This window comes from Ciona intestinalis, unplaced genomic scaffold (genome assembly GCF_000224145.3).
Source record: "Ciona intestinalis unplaced genomic scaffold, KH HT000041.2, whole genome shotgun sequence".
Taxonomy (NCBI): Eukaryota; Metazoa; Chordata; class Ascidiacea; order Phlebobranchia; family Cionidae; genus Ciona; species Ciona intestinalis.
The window spans coordinates 12166-35239 of NW_004190363.2; the positions used below are offsets into that span (position 1 = coordinate 12166).

The window sequence follows — 23074 nt, forward strand, 5'->3', positions numbered from 1 at the left end:
TAAAAAATATTTTTGTACTGGGTTTGTGCAATTACAGTTCACCGTCTTGGCCAAGCCGATCACATACGTCCTCAAGGGTAGCAAAGTCGAGAGTCGAATCCACAATACTAAACATGAGCGATCCAAGCAAAGAGATTTGAATATGTTGGTATACGTTTAAAACGTGTTATAACGACCGCGCTTTACTGTTAATAAACATATTTTCGCTTTGGTATACTTTTCAACCTTCGTTAAAGTTACCGAAAAAAACAAATATTTTCGTCTATTACAAAATACCAACACATGAGACATCATGTAACAATATTCACAAGATGCTTTTATTAAAAAGTTCAAAACTGTTTTCATGGTTGAATGATTTTGGCAGTGAAGACGTCATGGTATCACGTGACCATCATACGAGGAGCGATTGACATCGACATGAGTTCTTGGAACAAAAGTTTGCAAGCGTATGGCATCCGTACCTGATCATTAAATTGAAGTGGAAACAAGGATTAATAAGTTGCATTCATTTATACATATTATTTGTATAAAGGAGGCTATACACAGCATCTGGTATGCGAATTCGCTTGCGAAGTCGCATGCGAACCCCATTACCGAGTTCCAATGCGGCAGCGAAATCCGGACAAAACAGACAAAACGGACGAATCCCGAATACTGTGTAGTCTGTATGTTTGGGTAATAGACGAAACCTGGTATTAATCTCTGGGTGAAATGGTTTAGGAATAAACTATAAATTTATGAGGCAACAGACAAAACTTGCAATTTTCTAACCAGAAGATACCGGTGTTATAACCTACAGAAAACCACCCACGAGGTAACATAAGTCATAAGCAGGCACAAAGGTAAGAAACAGGACACCCTTCTCATAACGACTGCCTTTGCCATGGAAGCGAGGATAAATATGTTACGTACATCCACAATATAAATTCTCATAAAAAAACTGGTTTAGGTAAGATGCCCACAAACCTGTGAAATGTGTGTTTTGTTCTTACAACCCCTGCATTCAAAGGTGTGAGACCTTAGATTAGCGATTGCGATAAGTCCACACAAGTTACAAACATGAACACGATACGGGTCAGATGCTTCAAATAATCTTTCACGTAAGAACTGAGCTGCACCATGAGCGATTTGACAATCTCTTTCCATCTCCCCGAACCTCAAACCACCGTCCCTATTTTGTGGAGAGATTAAACATGATTGGTAGTTAGCCATGAAAAAATAGAACAAAAATTTAAAACAAATTTTTAACATTTTGTTTAAGTTTGTCAAAAATTTATTTTAACGAACACCCCACCCCCTTCAACCCCACCACCCTAATCCACCCACCTTGATCTACCCTCCATGGGTTGTCGGTTCAATATTTGCACGGGACCTCGTGCTCGAGAATGAATCTTGTCGTCCACCATATGTTTTAACCGCTGATAATAAGTTGGACCGAAGAAAACTTGGGTGTTGAGTTTGCGACCTGTGTGTCCGTTGTACAACACCTGCGCATATGGTCAACCATGTATTTAATGATTTAGATATACATATAGATTAGAAATATAAATAAATCAGGAATACACACTGTGACTGTTTCTATGCTTTATGGTATAAAGTACTTTGGGGTAAGATGGTTGGAATATAATGTCCCATGTTTCCCAATCGTTTTTAACAAAAAGCAAAGATTTTATACAGCAATACAGGTGTTGGAACACAGTTCTGTAAATAACATTTTTTATTACGAAATATAATGATGAAACAAAATTAAACATTTTCTATCTTACTATATCTACGTTTGAATTACTGTAACTAAACATTGAAAAAAACAAACGCGTATTATCAAACCTCATTTCCACGCTGCTGGTATCCATATTCATGCAATAAGTTTGATATCTTCTGTACATTAACAGTGTCATTGAATGGAGTGGCATCTCCTATTTCTCCTTTATTTGCTGACACTTTGCCCTAAATGAAAATCTTTATTGAAAAAAAACTTTTTTTTTAACCCAATGTACTGTGGCAGCAGAATCTACATATATTTATTTGTATTTTCATGTCATATAATATTTTGCCTAAAAATTAAAATCTTTCACAAAAAAATCGATTTATAGAAATATCTTGGTAAACAAGCGACTGAAGTAACGCATAGCACTTCTTTTTATAATGATACTTTTTAGAAAACTAACGAAAAAATAAACTGCCAACCTAGATTTATCTTCAAGCCAGATACCGCCATCAAAAAAGCAGCATCAGATTTTTGAGCCATAAGTTTTACATAAGTATGTCTTAGACAGCTACTATTGTGAAAACATATAGTGATATATACTTACATCAATTAAACCTATATCAATCTTACCTGTATGCATTCAATTAAATGGCCAATGGTCATACGAGATGGGATAGCGTGAGGATTAACGATAAGATCAGGTTGAACACCCTCGCTCGTGAATGGCATATCCTGAGAATATAACATTTCTATGATTCTCTATCACTTGGTGTTGCTCTTGAGTTACAAATTCAGGTTTTTACAGAAAGGCACGTCATGAGACCTGAGATTTAGGCCCAATTGGGTCAGTACCTCAAAAGTTCAAAACACTGTGTTCAAAAATTTGTAATGTATACCCAGAAAAAAATGGTTTGATTGGCAGAAAAACAGCCAATCAACAGCAAAGAACAAACAACATATAAATATAATCACCTCAGCTCTGTAAGTGATACCACATGTTCCTTTCTGTCCGTGCCTACTTGCAAATTTATCTCCTATTTGTGGGACTCTTACAGATCGTACTCGTATCTTTGTAAACTTGTAACCATCCTGGTTGATGCTTATCATCACCTGTCAATCAAACATTATATATATTATGCTTCACAATAATGTGGTCAATTATCTTCAAATAAAAAACAGCTAAATAATTCTAAATGAAGGTAACTTATTTATCCTCGCGTGTGGGGCAATGACGATCATTATAACAGGAATGTTCTGTTTCATACACCTCGTGCACGCTTAAAAGTGACCTCATATGCTAGTTGTGGGTGATTACTTTTTGCTGTTTTGTACTCTATGAAAAAAAATTTTGAATTTTTTTTGGGTCCCCCCCCCTTTTGTTGCCAAAAAAAAGTACAGCTGTGCCAACAATGACAGCAGCCTCAAGCTCAAAACTTGTAATCAATATGCCATGGCAGCAGATAGAAACGCTGCATATGTTTTATGCTGCACCAGCAAACTGTTTGTATCATCCAGTCATATTATGACATCACAGAATACACAGTGAAGCAGGAACCACACATTATGTTTATGTGTGGGAACAATGATGTCACATCCTGTTTCCACTTGTGCCATGTATTTAGTGGTTGGTGCTTTATTTCAAAATGGAGTTGATTGAATCTGACTTTATAGAAGATATAGTTGATGAAGATGAATTGAAACTTGTAGATAAACTCAAGAAGTTGTGTGGTGACGATGGAAAGGAGATGGAAGGAACGCATCTTAATTGTGCTGCAATATTTTATGACTTGGCCCAGATTTATGAAAACAAAACCAAGTTACAAAAGTTAAATATTATTCGAAGTGCAGCTTTGTATAATGCGGCTATTGTAAGAGATCCAGAAAACCAGCAATTTAAAGTTGATCTTGAAGTTTTGTGCTCTGCAGTTCTGGTTGAAAGCAAAAGCAGTGAAACTTAATGCTAATTTGATTTCTTTAGCTGCTGAGGTGAAAATCAAACTGAATAAAGATCGAAAATATTTTGGGGAAAGTTTTAATCAGCTTGAAATAATCCCAGATGTCAAAGGTGATCAACTAATTGAGGTGGAAAAGAAAAGAATCAAAGATGTTCAAAGTATTCAAGATGAAGTAACGAAAAGGTACACCGAGTTAATGAGGTTTATTTCTGGTGAATGCATCAAGATTCTGGGAACACCACCATGCAAATATGCTGTAGTTGGAATGGGTTCCTTGGCACGGTCGGAAATAACACCATATTCAGATTTTGAACACATCATCGTCCTTGAAAATGATGTTGCAGATCAGAGGATGAGCATGAAGTACTTCAGATGGTTCACCACAATCTTCAACATTATTTTAATCAACCTCGGAGAAACTATGATCAACTGCGTTGCAATTCCAAGTATAAACCCAAGATATAGGTACTGGTTTATGGACCATGTCACACCAAATGGGATAACGTTCGATGGGATGGTAGCTCACGCTTGCAAACTCCCACTTGGACGACCAAAAACTAAAAACAAACCTTGGAACACAGAGCTTATTAAACCAGCAGATCAAATGGTTCAATACTTAGACACAGAAGAAGACCTAAAAGAAGGTTACCACTTAGCTGATATTTTATCTAAGACGTGTTTCGTAGCTGGTGAGGAAACAGTTTTTCTTGATTACCAAAGAAAATCACATTCTATTGCCCAGAAAAATGATGTAAAAAGTGATTTCAGTGGATTGATTAAACAAACAGATGATGATTTAAAGAATTTTGGAATTGTGAACCAACAGTTCAACGCATATGAAGGATTCAACACTTTTAACATGAAGAGAGTTATCTACAGAAGTTCAACAATCTTTATTGCTGCCATAGGTCGCTTGTATTCACTGCAAGAATCATCTTGCTTTGATGTGATTGCCAAATTGAAAGAAATAGGGGGATGTAGTGAAAATATGGCACACAAACTGTGCTTCATGGTGGCAGTGGCATGTGAGGTCCGCACCAAAGTTTATCATTCAAAGAGACAACAAGATGATGTTTTGGTGGATAGTTCTGACAAGGAACAAGTTATTTCAGCCTTAATGAAACTAATTGGAAAAGAAGGTTTAATTTCTTTCATGGGAGTTGTCCTTCATTTACACTGGTACCTCATAGCTGCAAGGGATGACAAAAAGAATCTAACCAATCTCAACATTGTACAAAACGAACAAAGAGAATCAGAAATTAGATTTGCAGTCTTGATTCTTCTTGACTTAACTGAAGATTTATCGGAAATAATCAACAACATGATCTCAAAAACACTACAGCCATGTGATGCAGATTTATGCTTGCGTGTCATTGATTTACTGTTTAAACGAAGTGAATTTAAAGCTGGATTAGATTTGTGCATGAAGGCATCTCCTCTTCTTCCTCCATTCAAAGTTAAAGTGAATATTTTACAATTCATGATTGAACTAGATCAAAAAATTGATGAAAAACAGATAGAAGACTTAAACAAATGGATAGAAGAAGTTGACATCCCACCAAATGAATATTGGCAACATTCGTTCGTTCTATTCAAGTACGGTCACTGCTTAAAATATCTAAAACATAACCCAAACTATGTTTTTGAAAAGTCTTTGGAATACTGGAAAAAATATGACCAAACCGCAAGTGGTAAAAGTGAAAGCAAGTTTTTTAAAGCGAGCACCCTTGTTCGATACGCAGGTTGCCTTGACACCCATCAACACCTTTATATTGAAGCTCTACTTAACTTACAAGGGTCCAAACCTACAACTGACCTCCACAGAATAGTTAACCTAAATTCATCCATTACTTATTTTAAGTTGAACAAACTTTACGGAAGTTTTATCTTGCTCTACCAAGCTACCAGAATTGGTAGAATAAATGGTTTCCCACCAATCCCTGCCATTCATCAACAAATGCGAATTCTTTATCGAATATTATGCTCTACTCAAACAGCTTCATTAAACTAGTTTTAATATGATCCCTGTAGTATTGTGTTTGTTTAAAGTTAAAAAAAACGTGTGGTGTTATACATATTCCAGATTCATCATATTTTAACAGATTTTTTCACATTTACGTAATCTAAACATTATTATATTGTTTTTATGTAATTTAAACATGAAATAAATTGGAAAAACCTGATTTTTTTATCTTACCTGATCCACGATTCCAGTCTCACTAGTCCTGAGGAAAGTTGAAACATCTCTCTTCTTAAATCTTTGGGTCGTTCCTTCCAACTCGTCTTCGTTCTCTGGCAACATCACCGTCTTTCCAATCACAACGTCGTCTCCGGACACACGAATACCTGCATCAATCAAACTGATGTTTAATAAGGGTCATGATATTGTTGCGGAAGTATGTGGCTTTGGGCAAGACGCTTAAGAGTAATTACTCCAACCCAGTGGTTGCTTATAGGTTGTAACTTAACATTCTGGGTATCAGGGATGTTGCAAGTGTGGGTATGGTGTGTTTTTGCTCAAGACACTTTAGATCAATTGCTTTAACCCAGGGAACACTAACAGGTTGTCTAAATTGACACCCATCCATCACAAAAAGGGAAACATACACCAACAATAGTAGCAGCATTGAGCCTTGAACCAGTGTCCTTTGGGCTAAAGACATACCTGGCGATACCAATCCATCATCATCCAACTTATCATATATCGCGTGTCGCATCCCGGTGCAGAATGAACGCTCAGGCCGTTCAAATGTTTCCTCTTGATCGTAAGCGCTCTTGTTTTCAGCATCTTTGTAGGATCGGTAGAACACAGATCTATACATAACTCAATATAAATAGGTGTATCAGTACTCAAATAAATGCCGGAAGAACTGTTTTAGAAAACGAAAATTGTAGCCTAGTTGAATGCAATAGTTTATACATAGATTTTTTGTCATTTTTTAAAATTTTCGGCTTCTTTTTCTAATAACAGTGAAGTCTTTTTTACTAGTCCTTGGTTCTCCTACGCAAAAAAAAATTAACCAACCTGAAAAACCCACGATCCACCGAACTTTTATTGACAATAATTGAATCTTCTTGATTATATCCTGTATATGTAGAGATGGCTACTATAGCGTTGATACCGGCTGGTAATTCACGGAACCGAAGATATTCCATTGAACGAGTGGTTACGAGAGGTTTTTGTGGATAGTAAAGCACGTGTGCGAGTGTGTCCATACGTACATGGAAGTTGGTGATGTAAACTCCCATGGCTTGCTTGCCCATAGCACTCTGGTAAGTGTTTCTTGGGGACTGGAGGTAAAAGCAACAAATTTAGCATAAAAAGCTGTAAGTAGGTCTAAAACCAGATGAAATCTCATTAAAAAGATGGTACTTTAATATATTGATTCATTTTCTATAAGTTTTATTTTCAACTCAAACATTAAAATTAAGAGTTTTATAATGACTATTATTGTCAGCCATAAAAGGATAAATAAGATACATTTATTTATTAAATAATCAACTCAGGTGCTCTATGCCATACACAAGAATAAACCTATGTTAAACCAACCTGGTTATGATCAGGGAACGGGATAATAGAAGCGCACACACCAAGTATCATGGCAGGGTGAATCTCACAATGTGTGTACGTGCTACAGTATTGTTCACCTTTATCTTGTAAATCTTCAGGAAACATCGCTAACATGATCGTCTCTTCTTCAAGTGGGTCAATATATTCAACTACACCACTTGCTACTAAGTCTTGCCAACTGTGGAATAATGGGAGTAAATATTTATTATCAAGGTATAGTAATGTTAGAGGTTCCAACTGTTAAAACAGATGACTTAATGGGAGTTATAAATAAAGTAAAAAAATATGTTTATGGGGTTATTTATTGCTGTATAACACGGGTGTTGGTATAATGACACTAAAAAAATAATCTTTCTTAATTTTGATCATATCGTGGCATATAAGGGGTGCCAACTAAAACAGGGGTGACATCATATTAATGGGAAATTTATGTTGGTGTTGGTCGTTGGTCACTTATGGGTTGTAGCACCTGGGGTAACAGGGTAATAGGTCAACCCTGTGCTAAACCCAAGGTCCCATGGCGTGCCATTGTAGGAGCTCACCAATATATTGTACAATGTGTATACTAATGTTGGGATAATGAGCCAAACATCAGTTCCCATGACGTGCCATAGAACCTTACTCATATAGACACATCCTCAACCCCACGCCCCACCTGTAACTATTATAATCCTCCTTAAGTTGATCAATATGTCTCGTTTTAAGAAGCAGCTTCTGATTTTCCACAATAAGCAAAGGTCGGCAAATACGACCGGCGTCCGTGTAAATACGAATCTCACGCTCACGAATATCACGAACCTAAAATCACATAAATGTAAGATGATGATTTCACAGTTATAATAGGTTATTAGGTTGGGGTAAGATGGTCCATGTGTAATCATATTTTAGCGTCCTTTTTGACAGTAAACAAAGAATATTTCAATATAAACAAAAATAAGTTGGGGGTTTCAATACCAAAAAAAATTGTTGATTTTTTTCAAATGGCGGGATTGCAACACCCAAAATCCTCCCTGGCTGTGCTACTAACTATAGTGGAATCTGCATAGAAACTGTGGCCCAAATTACACAACCCACCATAGAAACTTCTGACACAATAATATCCATCTGTCTTCGTAGCTTTCGTAGTGTGTTCATTAGTTGTTCAGGATCTCTATGGATGCCTACCCAACATCCATTCACAAATATCTTCGTGGCACTATGTAATAATGGTGTATATGATGTCATATATGGATCAAAAACTGCTAAATAATGAAAACCTTGGAATTAATATTTTTTTTACTTTTAGGTTACCATGCATACCAATCTATAAGTGACCACTGGGTTGTGAAGCTGCCAAACGTCTTTAAAAGTTAAAACCCACAACACAGTTCCACGCCATAAAGAAAGCTACCAATATAACATGTTACTTTGCAATAGCAGAAGGAGATATTTCTTCCAAGTTTTCCATGGACCATTCCTCAAGAAACTCCAATATAGGACTTGGTTGTGAACCAACAGATATATAAGCCATTAATGCAAGGTTCTTCACTAATCCCACAGCGTGGCCCTGTGTATTACATTGTGTTTAGCTGTATTTCATTAAAGTAAGTATATCATAATGTATAACTTGCTAGCTAATGCTGTTATGCCTAAAAAAAATCAGCTATAACTGTCAATCATTCCAAATTTTTAGACTATTTTAAAAATTATTAAATTTAAAAATAACAAGTTACACAAGCTAGAAATAAGTTCAATAATTTATACTTGTACAGATTTAACGGAAAATCATCAAGTGTCATTAAATTAGTGTAAGATTTTTGTGGCTTAGCAAAGGCAAGTACTAACAATCAGTACCAAGCATTGAATCCAGTAAAATTTGGTTACAATGCAAACCCCTATTAAATAAGCCACAGAGCTGGACATCACATAGTCACCCACCTCAGGTGTTTCAGCCGGACATATCATCCCCCACAGTGAGTTGTGTAGTTGACGCGGTTTTGCAAGTTTCCCGTCACGTCCGATGGGTGAATTTAATCGACGTAGATGGGATAACGTGGATGCGTAAGTTAACCGGTTCAATACCTGTGTATTGGTCAATGGGCATAGTAAAAAAAAATATATAAATATTTTATGTATATAACTATTTTTTATTTGTCTTTTTAAATGAAAATTTGTTTTTTCACAAAAATATGTAAAAATTAGAAAATTAATAAACTGTAAAACTGCATAGCATAACTTAGTGATATAAACTTGGTCAACCCAACTGTAATTATTAAGTATCCACTGCTTGGGATTAATAATAAAAGAAAACCTGCGAAACTCCAGCTCTTGCTTGGTGAGCTTTCTTCTGATCTCCCCAGTTACCAGTAGCGAGCGAATATTTTAAGCCATCCGTGATTATTCGGGTTTTTATTGCAAGTTCAAGGTTGAAATCCTGGATAAAACGATGATTAAACAAAAGATATGAGCAAAACTAAATAAAGCAATCCGAAAGCAAAAAAATCACAAATCCTTTCGAACTATACATACCGAAAAATATGTAGAAGCCAAACAGACTGTGGCAGCATACCAAAAACTTCAATCAAAAACCACAAACAGAAGTCTCTATCACCAAACCTGGCATAAACCTTTTGTTCTAAACAAGGACTTTACCCATAAAAAAAAACTAAAAAATCACAAAACAGAACCCGCAACTCAAGGCCACAACTAAAAGTCCTAATAAAAGCCACAAACCTTTCCACGGTCGATAAACTTCTGCGCATAAAGTCGAACTTCTTTCATTAAGTTACGGAACAAACCACGGAAGAGAAACGCGAGAAGAGGACCTGCAAGATCCAATCTCTTGTTTCCATAATGATCCCTGTCATCCAGCTCTCTTCTTCCAAGAGCAGCCGACAGTAGACGATGCACCATGTAACTGGGGATGGTTATATAAATAAGTGGGTGTGGTCATAAAAGATAAGGTGTAGTTTATTTGAAAGTTCGGTAAAACTAGTTTAAAAAAACAAACTAAGTAATGTTCACAATCACCATGTAAGGAAAGGTAAAACAATGGATTTTTTCCACATGCATAATCTTGGGGGTGCCTGGGGACTGGAGTAACATACCAACCCAATTTAACTCAAACTTAAACTCACCCAAGAAAATAAGCTTTCTTTGTCTCACAGAAGTCACTGATACCAACATGTGGCAACATCTCCTTCTGTAGAATTTCTCTCGCATATTTAATTCTCTTTTCCTTTGTAACACCAGGCTTTGCACCTCTGCTACCAATAAAATTCAACGCAACATTTTGCTCCTGGATGACAAACGCTTCGTCCAATGAAGGTTTAACCTGCGGGGAAGTTGTGTTATATTTGTGGCGGTAATCAGCTGTCGTCATGAAAACATTTTTATATGAAGATTTATACAGGCAGACCTTACACAATTACAGTATTGTATTACTAATAGATTATTCTGCTAATGGAAAAACCAGGGTCCAGGTCTCCTGGCATGCCTCAGCATAGGAACTCGCTTATATAAAACTTTTCTAGTAAATAATTAAGCCAAAAGTAATAAAATAACATCATTAGGTGATGCACATCAACAAACAAGTAAAATCTACCATTTCCATCATTTCTGGATCATCAAAATCATAAATAATATGCTCCAAGATATCACGATCTGATACGAAACCAAGAGCTCGAAACACGATGATGATCGGAATCTCTTGTCGAATGTACGGGATGATTGCAGTGATGCGTTGTCCGATGGCACTCTTCTTTACACCCTGTTGTGATGTCATAATGTTGTGATGTCATAATGTTGTGATGCATTATATTGGAATGCCACAATGTTGTATAGGTTTATTATTAAACATACCTAACTTTTAAAACAAGGGTGATATATTTTAGTTGGGATTTAAAACAGCTTTAACCCTGTTGTTAGGTGTCTATACAAACAAGCAGTGCTAATGCATCCGCCTTTTGCCACATCAATGAGGTAGCCTATATTTGACAACTATGAGTAGAACTGAATCACAGATATCCCTGTTTAACAGTAGGACCGCACCCATACATACATAACATTTAAAACCAATAAATTACCTGGCCGCCTCTAGCCAACATGTTAACCCACATAGAACTTGTTGGTCGAGAACTATTTTCAAGTGAACTCCTAATCTCACTGGTGAAAGCATATTTTGAATCTTTTTTCTTGAAAACATAGACTGTGTTTGTGGCCATCTTCTCTTGAGCAATCAACACCTGTGTAAATATACAGAATGCATAACTTTATTTTGTATGTAAACAATTGTGGTCTATGTCATAAAGGCCAAATCTGGGGTGATAATGTAAAAGCATTTTGGGTGTGATGCTCGATACTAACCTAGCTGTTATGCATTCAAAGCTCGTTGCTGCTGCTATCATTATCGGCGTATGTGTTTTTGGACAAAACACTTAACAAACATTGCTCCAACCTAGTGGTCACTAGCCCTGGGTATCAGGGTAAAGGGCAAAAATTGGTATAAACTTAAGGTACCACGGCATGCTTTGTTCTAGATCTAACCCATAGAATAAACTGAACAATAATATAAATAAAATCACCTTTTCTGATCCATTAATGATAAAATAACCTCCTGGATCAAGTGGACATTCATTCAACTCAGTTAAATCACGATCAGTGAGTCCACTTAACAAGCAATAAGTTGATCTTAACATGATGGGGATTTTGCCAATAAAGGTTTTCTGATGTTGTGTTTCAACCGGCTGTGCTTCGTGTTTAACGACTGTCTTTGTGATGTCAACGTACAATGGTGCTGAGTATGTCAGGTTTCGCAATCTGAACAAAAAGTAATAAACATGTCACAACACATGTTTTACACCAAAGAAAAAGCCACCAAAACAAATACTTCTTCTTCATCCACAGTTAGGGATGACTAGAACCACTTTTTGCACCCTTTTAAGACCTTAAACAGGTTTTACTCTGCTGTTAACATCTATACAAAAAAGCAGAGCCAAAGTATATCGCATTCGCCACATTAATCAATGAGGTTCCTATGTTTAAAGAGTAGAGAATGTAAACTGCATTTAAACAATGTAAACTCAACCCGGTCGCTAACAAAAATACAAAAAAGTAACGCATATGCATAAACTACCCACCTTGCCTCATTAGGCATCATAGGACTAGGCGCTCCATCTTTCTCCCAATGTGTTGGTTTCGATAAATAAATTTGTTCAAACTTCAACAAATATTTTGTCTGCAAAAAATATATAAAAATTTGATTTTTGTAAATATATAAACAAACAAATGAAAATTATTAAACAGTAGCAGACATCTAAAGATTGCATATTACGAAAAACAATGAAGTAGTGAAACATAATTGGCTCATTTTATTTTTCTAAAGAATATTTGTAAAACAAACTTACAGGCACTGAGACTTCTGTTGATGTATGTTGGGACTCTGCTTGTAGTTCAATAATTGGAGCATCTTCTACGATACGTTGCACTGACATTTGGATGAATTCATCGAAAGAATCGAGTTGTTGACGTACCAAACCTTTCTCATCAAAGTAGGAACTGAAAATAAGTTCAATAAATTAAAAATTATCACTTGTTGCGTTAAGATATGTGTAATGTTGTAGTATTAGGAAAAAAGGTTATTTTTGTTTGTTTCTAAAAAATAAAATGCAGCAAGTCAGCAACTAAACTGCATCTTCATTATGACCCGATGTGGAGGTTTACTTTTATTCATGCAATATTTTATGCCTTTTTATGGCAAAATTATTTATTAGGCCTATTGGTATATTTAGGCCAGAGACTTTGTATTTGGAATAAGGGTAAACCTAGAGTTTGTGTGTGCAATTTTTAGCGTTAGCACATAAAACATTAAAAATAGAAACCTTATAACAATCCAGCAAGCCTCCTGCCACATCTCGGGGGAAATTTCTTCCTCTTCCTCAGCTTGTAAATCCAAGTCTGTGAATATAAAAGGATAATATAGATGAAAAAACCTCTGTCTTTATATATAGGTATATACAGTTAACACAAAAATGGGTATAACTGTATTAAAAACCCTTTGTTGTATTATTTAAGTATATATTATTTATATAAGGTCATATAGTAGGTGTTGACTTTTAAAAATGAAGGAAAGGCAGAGATAGTTGGACACAATACTGTAAAACAAATCTAACTTATAATGGTTGTAATGTTAACTGATTAGTGCAATGCAGAAACGAAGTTATGAAATTACAACATAACGTACCATCATCGTCATACATGGTGTTGAGAGTTATCACTTACTTCAGCACATAAGAAACCAAGAAACAACTTTAATATTCAGTATACTTGGTTAATAGGAATTCTCCTGTGTGGAATATTAAATCGTATATAACCTGGAACTTCTATATTGTATATGCAGAAAAATAATTAATAACAGTTTTTGCAATTCTTGTGCCATTAAAGTTTTTACATAACACACCGCGCTACACACTTGTGCGCTGATTGTTGAGTGATTGTGATGTCATAAATCACCACACAAATTGTGCGGCGCGCGATTCTATAGAAATGTTATAAAAAGGAATCGATTTTTTGTTGTGTATGTTTTTGGGAAAATTTTGGACAACGCATTAGTGACCACTGGGCTGTAGCCATTAACGTGGCACAGTGTTTAGAGCACTGGCCTCCCAACGAGAAGATACGATTATAATTGGTTGTATAAATAAAGCCGTTCTCCACTCGACACAGGACCAACTTATGGTTCAAACTTTAACTTTTTATGAAAACATTGGAGACACTTCATTTGGAGATTCTTTGACACCTGAACTTGAAAGACCCAATAAGTGCCTTTATATTGTGTGTGAATTGCTATATAATAGTTGGTATAAAATAATAATATTCGTAAAATAACTAACGACCTACGCTTAGCGATGTGTGTGTGTGTCAGGCTCTTTAATTGAGCTCAGTGAAGCTTTTGTTCGAGGTCGAGAGGGTCCGGAAATATAAGCTAATTCAGGCCTACTATATAGGTGAAGTTAATTCAGGCCCACTATATAGGTGATGAGCCCAATATGTAGTAATTATGGACTGGGCGATGTGGTTAGCGTGCCTGGCTTTGCCTGCTTTACGAGTTCGAGGCTCGGCGCTGTTGTCTAAAACAGACATCGGTGTTATATCCCCCTACCACGCAAAGTTGAATAAGTTACATACGTGGTAACTCGTAAGCGGGCAGGAGGTGTATGAAACGGAACTTTCGTGTTATAGTAGGGTGGGGGAAGATGGGACATCTGTTCATTCTATTTTCTCGTCCAATTTGATAGTAAACAAAGAATATTCAAAGAATTATAAAACCGTATCTACAGGACTCCCATAGACCGTTGTTAGTTGTTTGAAACGCGATCAGGATGTTTAAATATTATGTGCTGAAGGTGTCCCATCTTCTCCCACCCTACTATATAACCGCAGTTGTTGTCCGGACAAGTCCAAAAACGTTACATTTATTCATACACAGATTCCATTAGATTGAATATTATGTCTCAAAACGCGGTCCAACTTGCCGGCCTAGTGTTCGGCTTTGCGGGTGCTTGCCTACATACAGTGGCGATACTTCGTGCTGATTGGAGAATAAGTGATCCGGGTGGTCCAGGAAAGTCAATGTCGAAAAGTTGGATCCATATTGATGGGTTCTGGAAGGAATGCATTGGGTGGGATACTTGAATGAATTTATGTATTTTCCTCATGTGGTGGGGCAAAAGTTGACTTTTCCTCGCGTGGTGGGGCAAACAACAACTTATAACAGAGGTGTTTTGTTTCATACACCTCGTGCCTGCTTAGTTACTACATTATGTAACTTTGTGAATGACTGTTTTTGTTTTTTGTTTGTTTTTCTCATTTTTTGTATGGTTGACGCGTTTATAATTATAATTGCCGTATCTTACTCTCTCCCAAAGACACACATACGCTCAAAATGGTATAGCGGCAATCCTCAAACCCTGCTATGCCTGGGCTATAAGTGGCGGGATAATCATCAATTGGACATTTTGATTATTATGTATTGCATTTCAAGGTACACGACTGGAGAATGGCATTGCGATGGATTCGGAGATTTCTTTCTTCGTTTCAGCACTTACTTAATATTAGGACGAACGCTGATGATTGTCACCATCGGTTGTGCAAGTCTTGCTGTATTTCTATCGTTAGCAGGTAAGTGGTTGAAATAAAATGTCTGTCACTTTGACACAGGTGCCTCTATAATAGGCATGCGGTATAATGGGTTCGAGACTCTATACGTCACTATATGATAAGCGTATATGGCCTTAAAAGCAAAACACGTAACGGCATTTGCTCCAAACACAGTGGTACCGTAGTACACTTCAGTATACTATACAGTGGTACTTTGGGAATTGTATAAACTGCCAGACATATATAGAAAACAGTCACCTACAAAGTTGCATAAGTGGTATCTCGTAAGCAGGCACAAGGTGTGTGAAACAGAACCTCGTGTTATAACGATTGCCATTGCCCTGACGCAAAAAAACTTAAACCGCAGGCATGAACTGTTCCACGATGCTTCCCGAAGATAGTTCAATAAAACATCGAGTCTACAAACTGTCCGTTCTACTATTCCTTCTATCAGCCATATCAGCCACAGTTATAACACTGTGGTCAGCCATACGAACTTCCTCTGAGTTCTACGCATGCGTACAACAACAACGAAGCGGGCAGAAGGTTAACAAAGGTCAATGTATGAGGTGAGTACAGGATAGGCCTATTATGTACTTAGCACCATAAAACATCAGTTGGTTTTGATATACCCCATCGACGGCATTAAGTGTATAGACCTATGAAACTCGTAACAAATATTTTTACTCGCGGTATAGAGGATAAACACTTAATCCTCGATCTGGCTACCATTGTGGGGTACCTTGGGCCAGCTTTGACTTACTATACTTTAACATTCAGACTGCTTTATGTACATCGTTCATGCGAACAGTATAATTATACCATATAATGCCACAGATTTGGACAAGCTTTGTATATAGCATTTGGTGCAACGTCATTCTGCTATATGGCACTTATATGTGGGGCATGTTCAAGCAACCAAACTAATGATCCTCAAGATCGACCCGTTAAGATGTACGAACGACCACCATATGTGTATAACAAAACCAAGCAGACACAGGAGTATATATAGCTTAAATGGAAGCCGGTATAATGTATTAACGGCTCCGTGGTTAAAATGTGTATATGCGTCAACACTTGTTATTTGTAATTACATAAACCACTGTAGGCTACGCTTGGAATTTAGATGCTCATTTGAAATAAACTATGTTCCTTTGTAAAGGTGTAATATATCCGGGGTCTTATGAGCCAGTGGTCTGTCCGCTTGCATTTTAGAAGGATGTCACGTATGTATCCTTGAGCAAGTGTCTCATTACCCAAATACCAAGGTTCTACAGCCATTAGTGACCACTGGTTTGGAGCAATTTTCTGTGAAATGTCTTGCCCAAGAACACATACGTATAACAAAGGCAGCAAAATCAAATCTCGTGCCGTCAAACTTAATGTGCTATGCTGTCTATATATCAATTTCATTTCAAATAGATTCATATTAATTGCGTCAATTTAGTGGGGTAGAAAATGTGATATTTATTCATGTGATGTTGAAAACGTTTAGAAAAGACGCGCTTTTTCAACTATTGTGATGTCATCATTCTACCTTCCATGACATCATCACTGATTATGTATGACGTCATCCATGTATAACGTCATGCTTGCATGACATCACCATTATGTGAAATCATCATTGTATGATGGTTATCATTTTATATGACGCCTTCGTGGTATGACGTCATCATTATTACCATTCATCTGGAACATGAAACGTGGAAGTCGAGTTTTTCACTTTAGTTGTTGTTTGTTTGACTTCTGTTTCTTCTTGTTTGTTTGTTGTTGTTGTTGCGCAATCTTCAATCGATTTCTGTTTTTTCAACTCTGGTTCATCTGGTGAACGTGACGCATGCGAAGTGTCGAAAGGTGACGTTACTTCCGACTGTGGGCGTTTCCTCTGCGCTGATGACGTTGTTGTGGGCGTGTCTGTTATCTGTGCAGCCTCTACTATGCTGATGAACGATTTGGTGGCAGAGCTTGGACGGAAGGGAGAAGATTGTCGGCCGTTAGTTGCTGTTGGTAATGCCGATGTGGAATCACTTTGATATTCTTTGTAAGTTCGAAGACGAAACGAATCGTTTGAGTTTCCACTTACAAGACTTTTTACGTTCTTTGTCTGGAAATATATTTTATAAATTATAAAAAACTGTTTTGTCGCTATATCCTGGCTTTTTTTGAATATCTTTTAATCTTCGCCAATATAATCAAAACTAATCAAGGACAAATAAAAGTTGGTAATATTGATATTTTAATTTAGGTAATGTTACTCCTCATACATAAGATGCCAACCATGTTTTAAAAGTTGTGGTGCAATTGCAACCCTAGTTTTACACCTATGACACAAACCTGTGTTTTGTTGTGAAGACCAATCCAACACTGAGTTTCATTTATCCATGATATATGGATTTGGCCAACAGGTGAGAAAAGTTGGCGCAGGTCGTTAGATTTCCACAGCGCAGGGAACTCAAGGTGAAACACATGGTCCCGACATGGGGATAAATCGGGACCACTTAAGTTCAAATATGGGATGTCAAAACTTCGCATCAAAAATACCTTGGAAAAAACAAATATTGTTACATACGTGGTAACTAAAAAGTGTATGAAACAGGACACTCATGTTATAACTTTAAAAATTGCCCCTTAAAAAAAATTTTAAAAATTAAAATTTACATCTTATCATGGCGATTGGCTAGCATGGCACAATGTATATTGTAACAAACTGCTATATAACACAGAACATAACATATACATATATATATATATATTTATAATACTTTCCCTTACTTTGTTAACATAAGGTGAAATCAATGAACAAAGAGATGAAAACGAAGTGAGAATCTTTTTATTTGTTTGAAACGACTTCAAGTAATTTACCATTGATAGAAAAGCTGAACCTGTGAAATAAAAATATTGGTTTTGTCATAATATCATAATATGCAATGATTTACATCATCAAACAGCAGTTGTTACATTGGGGCAACAGCAGTTATCAGATGGCTGTTTTACTTCATACACTCTGTGCCTACTTACAAGGTATTGCGTATAGAAATAACTGTGTGTAATTTTTATTTATTGTATAGCTGACGATTTAGACAACCCATAAGAAAAAACACTGAATTAGAGCAAATGTCGTTAAGTGTTTTGCTCAAGAACCTACTTTTATACTCCATGCTAAAGACAGAAGTTCAGTAAACCATATTAAAATATCCCACCTGTTACATAGGCATCATATGCTGCTTCATGTAAGTTTGAATCCTGACTTTTAGTTGACCCCACGTTATATTTACCGGGTACCGTGATGTCCGGCGGTTGGAAGGGGGGTTCACGTAAACGCGCGTTCATATCACCCAGTGCTGTGGTTGATAGTAGGTCCTGGTCAAGATTGCTTTGGTTGAATTGACTACAAATGTTTATGCCCATAGTCGGGATATATAAGGAAAGGGTTGATGTACATTTTCATTATAATACTGCCACTAGTTAGCAGTGAAAATTTCCTATAGTCTTTAATCAAAAAATTACAAAAAAAATACATTTTTGTATAATTTTTTTTTTTATGAAATTTGCAATAAAATTAACACCACGCCATATGTTGAACACCAACTCACCCTAAAAGGCAGCATGCTCCCCATCAGTTTTGTGTCAAGAAGTTTAGGAAACACACATCCCACAAGTGACTTGAACTCTTCAAGCACGTCGGGTAATGGGCAAACAAACTGTTGTATCGTGTAAAAGACATCAAGCAACATATTATGGCCAACTATCAGTTTTTGACTTTGACTCAGTTTCTTAACAATCCTGCGAGTGAAATAAATGAATTAATGATTTCTTGGAAAACATAATCAAATTTGATAATAATAATTTGGTTCAGAGAAATGGTAAAAATACCAACAAATAATCCCCCACAAAGTTACACACATGGTAACTTATAACAGTGCACGAAGTGTATGAAACCTGTGTGATATGACTGTCATTGCCCTACCATGTGAGGATAAATAAATGACATTCTTAAATCAAATTACTTCGAGAATCCCACAGCCTCTTCCAGGTTGCTTTCCTCTTTAACTTTGGCTTGTAAGTTTCGTTCCTTTTGTAACGAGGCGCTCGCACCACGTACCACCACTATGTGGCGCTGATGAGTCTGTTCGTCAGTGCGCGACTCGACCAGGATTTTACCGGGAAATGCAGCAGGAATGTTCTCAAATAATATTTTTCTAAAAATTTAAACAAAAAGAGCAGAATAAAATCAACTGTTAAGCGAAAAACTGGGGTGATAAAACATGGATATCACCCCTACTTTAAAAGTTAGGATGACATGTTTGTGTCCAAGCATTCCTAGTCTCCTATGTTACACTTATGAAATAAAACCTAATAAGGAAATCTAACCTTAGATAACTGTTACATGGTTCCAACACAATTTCCGAATCTTCTGTGTTTTCCAAAAAGTTTTTAATTTTTGCGACAACTTTTTCTGTGAAATCTTTCGTTTTCTGGTCGGTGATTGGTGTGGAAGGCCCTTTGGATGAAGGGCTACGACCAACGCCGTCAAACTTGGCTAAAATAACAAGTGAGTGATTTAAATAAGGGATTGTATTTGTAATAAAAGATTGAGATATTTATCCCCAATGGTGGAGCAACAACGGTGGTTGTAAAACAAGTGTTCTGTTTTATACACTTTGTGAGGGTAGCAAGAGCAAACACACCTGGTGATTTGTAAGTAGATTGACGATAAGCTTGTTTTTCTTCAATCGCAGATCTAACAGAAGCTTCTTCACTTGGTCGAAGAAATGGGATCCCTTCTTTTATTGCTTTGTTGAAATCAAAGTCTTGTAAAGTCAAGAAATCAAGACTTGAAGCTTGGCATGAAAATATCCTGTAGAAAATGGCAAGCAGTTAGACACACATTCCTATGAAACAAATCTTATTGCTTCTAATGTTTACTGATCAATGCACGGTAGAAAATTTAAGGGATAGGCTCCTGCACACAACACACAGGAAAAACACCCACACAAAATTTACATGCATTGTAGTTACCAAATAACTTGACTTACCGATCAGGAACTCCAGGAAACGAGGAACGGAACGGGAAGATGTAAAAGTTAAACGCATCAACTTGATATTTTTGTTCGTCTTCCTTCCATGAAAAAGTGCACATTCCTGTAACCAATGCTGCTGTGTTAAACTTTAATAAATTAGCAAAAAAGAAACTTTTCATTCTGGTATAATGTATTATAGATATATGTTAATACGTACATTACAATTTAACCTTATGGAAAACATTAAGTCAATAATGGTGGAATAGTTAAAAGTAACTGTCTAAATGATTCTTTATAAACATCGGTGTTCTGTTTTACACACTTCATGTCAGATTTTTGAGGAAATGTTCTCTTTTTTAAAATGTATGGTTGCCATAAAGATAATGATTAAAACATGTTACATACCAAACTGCAGCAGCATAAAATTTTCTGTGTTTGAATGCAATTTCAAATAACGTTCCTCTGGCGAATCATAGGACGTTAAATTATACCGATGGTTCGTTAAACCGGTGAATTCCCCATCAATGCAGATAAAACTTGATTCGTCAATCGCTTTGCTGACTATCGGTAAAGTTTCGGTAAAGTTTGCTCGTGTTATATCCATATTTGTATCAGATATTGTAAACTTTATTATAAAGCATCTAAGTTGAAATTAATATAATATATAAATAAACTCGTTTGATAGCAATAACAGTTTAGCAGCCACGCTTCTTAACTAATGCTTATAATTTGAGTCTTCTATTTATTTTTTCTTTTGCGTAGAGCCGTAGACCGTCTTGATATTAAAGCCTAATTATCTTGATTTCGAAGTATTCCATATGTCTCACTGATACCCGCTGTATAATAATAGGGCGTTCGTGTCGAAAATTAACTTTAAAAAGGCGCAAAAACATGACTACCGTTACGCATTTTTCTTATAATGAACACGATTTTCCCACCAATAAAAATAGGGAAATTCCCCGAGCTAAAGCAAACGTGAATGTTATAATAGAAATCTAACTGATGCTTCTAAAATACAAAGTCTGTATATTACTTATGATTACTATGAACCAATAGAAAATGTAAACCATCAAAAAGGTATTAAAAAATCGTGTAGCAATGTGTGTTGTTTTATCTTGAAATAAGTTCCGACATAACACTTTTGTCTTCTGGTCGGTTTGTGTTTGGGGCGCCTGCTTCTAACGCAAAGGTTTTGGATACAAGTCTCGTCGTTGCTACTATCGTAGGCGTATGTGTCAGTGGACAGACACTTACCGGTTACTGCTCCAACCCAGCGATTAATAATGGGTTGTCTGAAATATCAGCTATACATAAAATACAATCACTCACAAAATTACCCTACTTTGTAAAGCGGCATGAAGTGTATGAAACAGAACACCTTTGTAATAAGTCACATCTTTGCCCCGTCACGAGTAAATAAATAAGTTACATTCATTTATCCATGGTAGAAGTAGCGAAACTATAAGACAACTTGGCGATCGTAACATAGATCATAGAGGTTCAACCTGGGACAGTGCATTTACAGCAAATTAAAACATTAAATACAGTTTATTTATTAATAGGTTTGCTGCTAGTGGCGTAAGGGTAATGTTAATATGGTAATTGGTGAATTTACGAAACGATATTCGATGCATCGTTAAAACAGCGGCACCATTCCTATAACGCAGACACAATGCTGAGTTTAACTGTCAGCCATATAGTAAGGCGGGGTAAGTAGGAACCTGCTTTAACTTTAATCATTCCAAAGAGAATTAAAACATGCCCCATCATACCTCACACTATTATAGATCCGACAACACCAAGCGGTCACGAATCTAATCCAGACAAACCACATAAGGACAACACCAATTATCTGGCTGGTCATAATGACATATTCCGCTTAAAATTAGCTTTAAAAAATGTCATATTATTTTACATACCATTATATATATCCTGCCAAGCATTCGTTTAAACACACAAACAATAAATCGTCTAGCAAACGAACGACGTACCTTTATATTCACAACGATTGGAAAAATATTCACATAATGATGACGTCATAAGTTAGAGCTCTAACTAGACCTCACTGAAGCAGAATTGTGATTGGTTGAATAAATATCTTCCGCATACGTCAGAGCTATACATCATATGTTTGTAAGTGGGTGTGGGTCAGGTCATCGAAACCACGCGCTGCCTTGCGCAGGTTATGCTTATGCTTACGTGTTTTGCGTTTCTTATATATTTCTTTGGGTTTGTAACTTGTACCTAGACAAACAATACACGCGCACACACACACAAACACGCACACATACACACGGATATATACACAATAGACCGCACCACAAAAGCATTATTAGTGGACGCAAAAATAGCCTTACAACCAAACGTCAACTATTTAAGCTATAAGTGCATTTATGTTTTTGAACCTCCAAACCAAAATACACTAATTTGGTTTGCACGTTTTGCCTCAAACTTCAGAGCAACATCGAAAATGCAATTCTTGACTAGCATCACCAGAAAATGTTTCCAAAACGTTGTTCTGTGCTGTGCGTTTTGTAATATTACACATATGTACATATTGTATGTCCATACCAATCCAGTAAACACAATACCATGCACAAGAGTGTAACAACGTATTGAAACAGTATCTCCGGCTACTCTATTGAATTCAGATGTTTTTACAATATTTCAAATAGGATATATT

General features: G+C 36.4%; 3 protein-coding genes across 3 annotated transcripts; 1 reads left to right on the plus strand and 2 right to left on the minus strand.

Annotated features, from left to right (window-relative positions):
* Positions 1–295: 295 nt before the first annotated feature.
* Positions 296–13612, minus strand: LOC100181952 (DNA-directed RNA polymerase II subunit RPB2). Its single transcript, XM_002128880.4, has 24 exons — positions 13455–13612; positions 13093–13168; positions 12619–12769; positions 12352–12449; positions 11797–12031; positions 11299–11457; positions 10818–10982; positions 10351–10547; positions 9947–10130; positions 9525–9647; positions 9152–9295; positions 8641–8780; positions 8309–8429; positions 7890–8032; positions 7214–7412; positions 6689–6954; positions 6329–6477; positions 5861–6009; positions 2681–2818; positions 2339–2440; positions 1828–1947; positions 1327–1487; positions 967–1171; positions 296–461 (listed from the first exon to the last, which is right to left on the minus strand). Exons 1-24 carry the CDS (start codon positions 13468–13470, stop codon positions 381–383), a joined length of 3522 nt encoding a protein of 1173 aa, XP_002128916.1. The 5' UTR covers positions 13471–13612; the 3' UTR covers positions 296–380.
* A 1093-nt stretch (positions 13613–14705) lies between these two features.
* On the plus strand, positions 14706–16534 carry LOC100180428 (claudin-6-like). The gene is made up of 4 exons (XM_002123142.3): positions 14706–14892; positions 15255–15391; positions 15738–15939; positions 16208–16534. The coding sequence occupies exons 1-4, from the start codon at positions 14720–14722 to the stop codon at positions 16380–16382; spliced, it is 687 nt and encodes a 228-aa protein (XP_002123178.1). The 5' UTR covers positions 14706–14719; the 3' UTR covers positions 16383–16534.
* A 278-nt stretch (positions 16535–16812) lies between these two features.
* LOC100177286 (poly(A)-specific ribonuclease PARN) lies at positions 16813–21029 on the minus strand. Its single transcript, XM_002129023.4, has 10 exons — positions 20797–21029; positions 20407–20512; positions 20059–20228; positions 19742–19910; positions 19378–19569; positions 18964–19153; positions 18571–18730; positions 18143–18252; positions 17705–17911; positions 16813–17474 (listed from the first exon to the last, which is right to left on the minus strand). The coding sequence occupies exons 1-10, from the start codon at positions 20993–20995 to the stop codon at positions 17049–17051; spliced, it is 1929 nt and encodes a 642-aa protein (XP_002129059.1). The 5' UTR covers positions 20996–21029; the 3' UTR covers positions 16813–17048.
* Between the last annotated feature and the right edge of the window lie 2045 nt (positions 21030–23074).

Bases quoted from the DNA above. Each gene is read 5' to 3' on its own strand.
- LOC100180428 (XM_002123142.3), top strand. From the start codon at position 14,720: ATGTCTCAAAACGCGGTCCAACTTGCCGGCCTAGTGTTCGGCTTTGCG. The intron at 14,893-15,254 runs GTGGGATACTTG...TTGCATTTCAAG, and splicing joins TTCTGGAAGGAATGCATTGG to GTACACGACTGGAGAATGGC. The intron at 15,392-15,737 runs GTAAGTGGTTGA...CTTAAACCGCAG, and splicing joins TGTATTTCTATCGTTAGCAG to GCATGAACTGTTCCACGATG.
- LOC100177286 (XM_002129023.4), bottom strand. From the start codon at position 20,995: ATGGATATAACACGAGCAAACTTTACCGAAACTTTACCGATAGTCAGC. The intron at 20,229-20,406 runs GTAAGTCAAGTT...CATTTTCTACAG, and splicing joins TTTCCTGGAGTTCCTGATCG to GATATTTTCATGCCAAGCTT. The intron at 19,154-19,377 runs GTAATTTGATTT...TTTCACTCGCAG, and splicing joins GAGGCTGTGGGATTCTCGAA to GATTGTTAAGAAACTGAGTC.
- LOC100181952 (XM_002128880.4), bottom strand. The intron at 10,131-10,350 runs GTGAGTTTAAGT...AACCATCCCCAG, and splicing joins AAGAAAGCTTATTTTCTTGG to TTACATGGTGCATCGTCTAC. The intron at 2,441-2,680 runs GTGATTATATTT...TTATATTCTCAG, and splicing joins GTATCACTTACAGAGCTGAG to GATATGCCATTCACGAGCGA.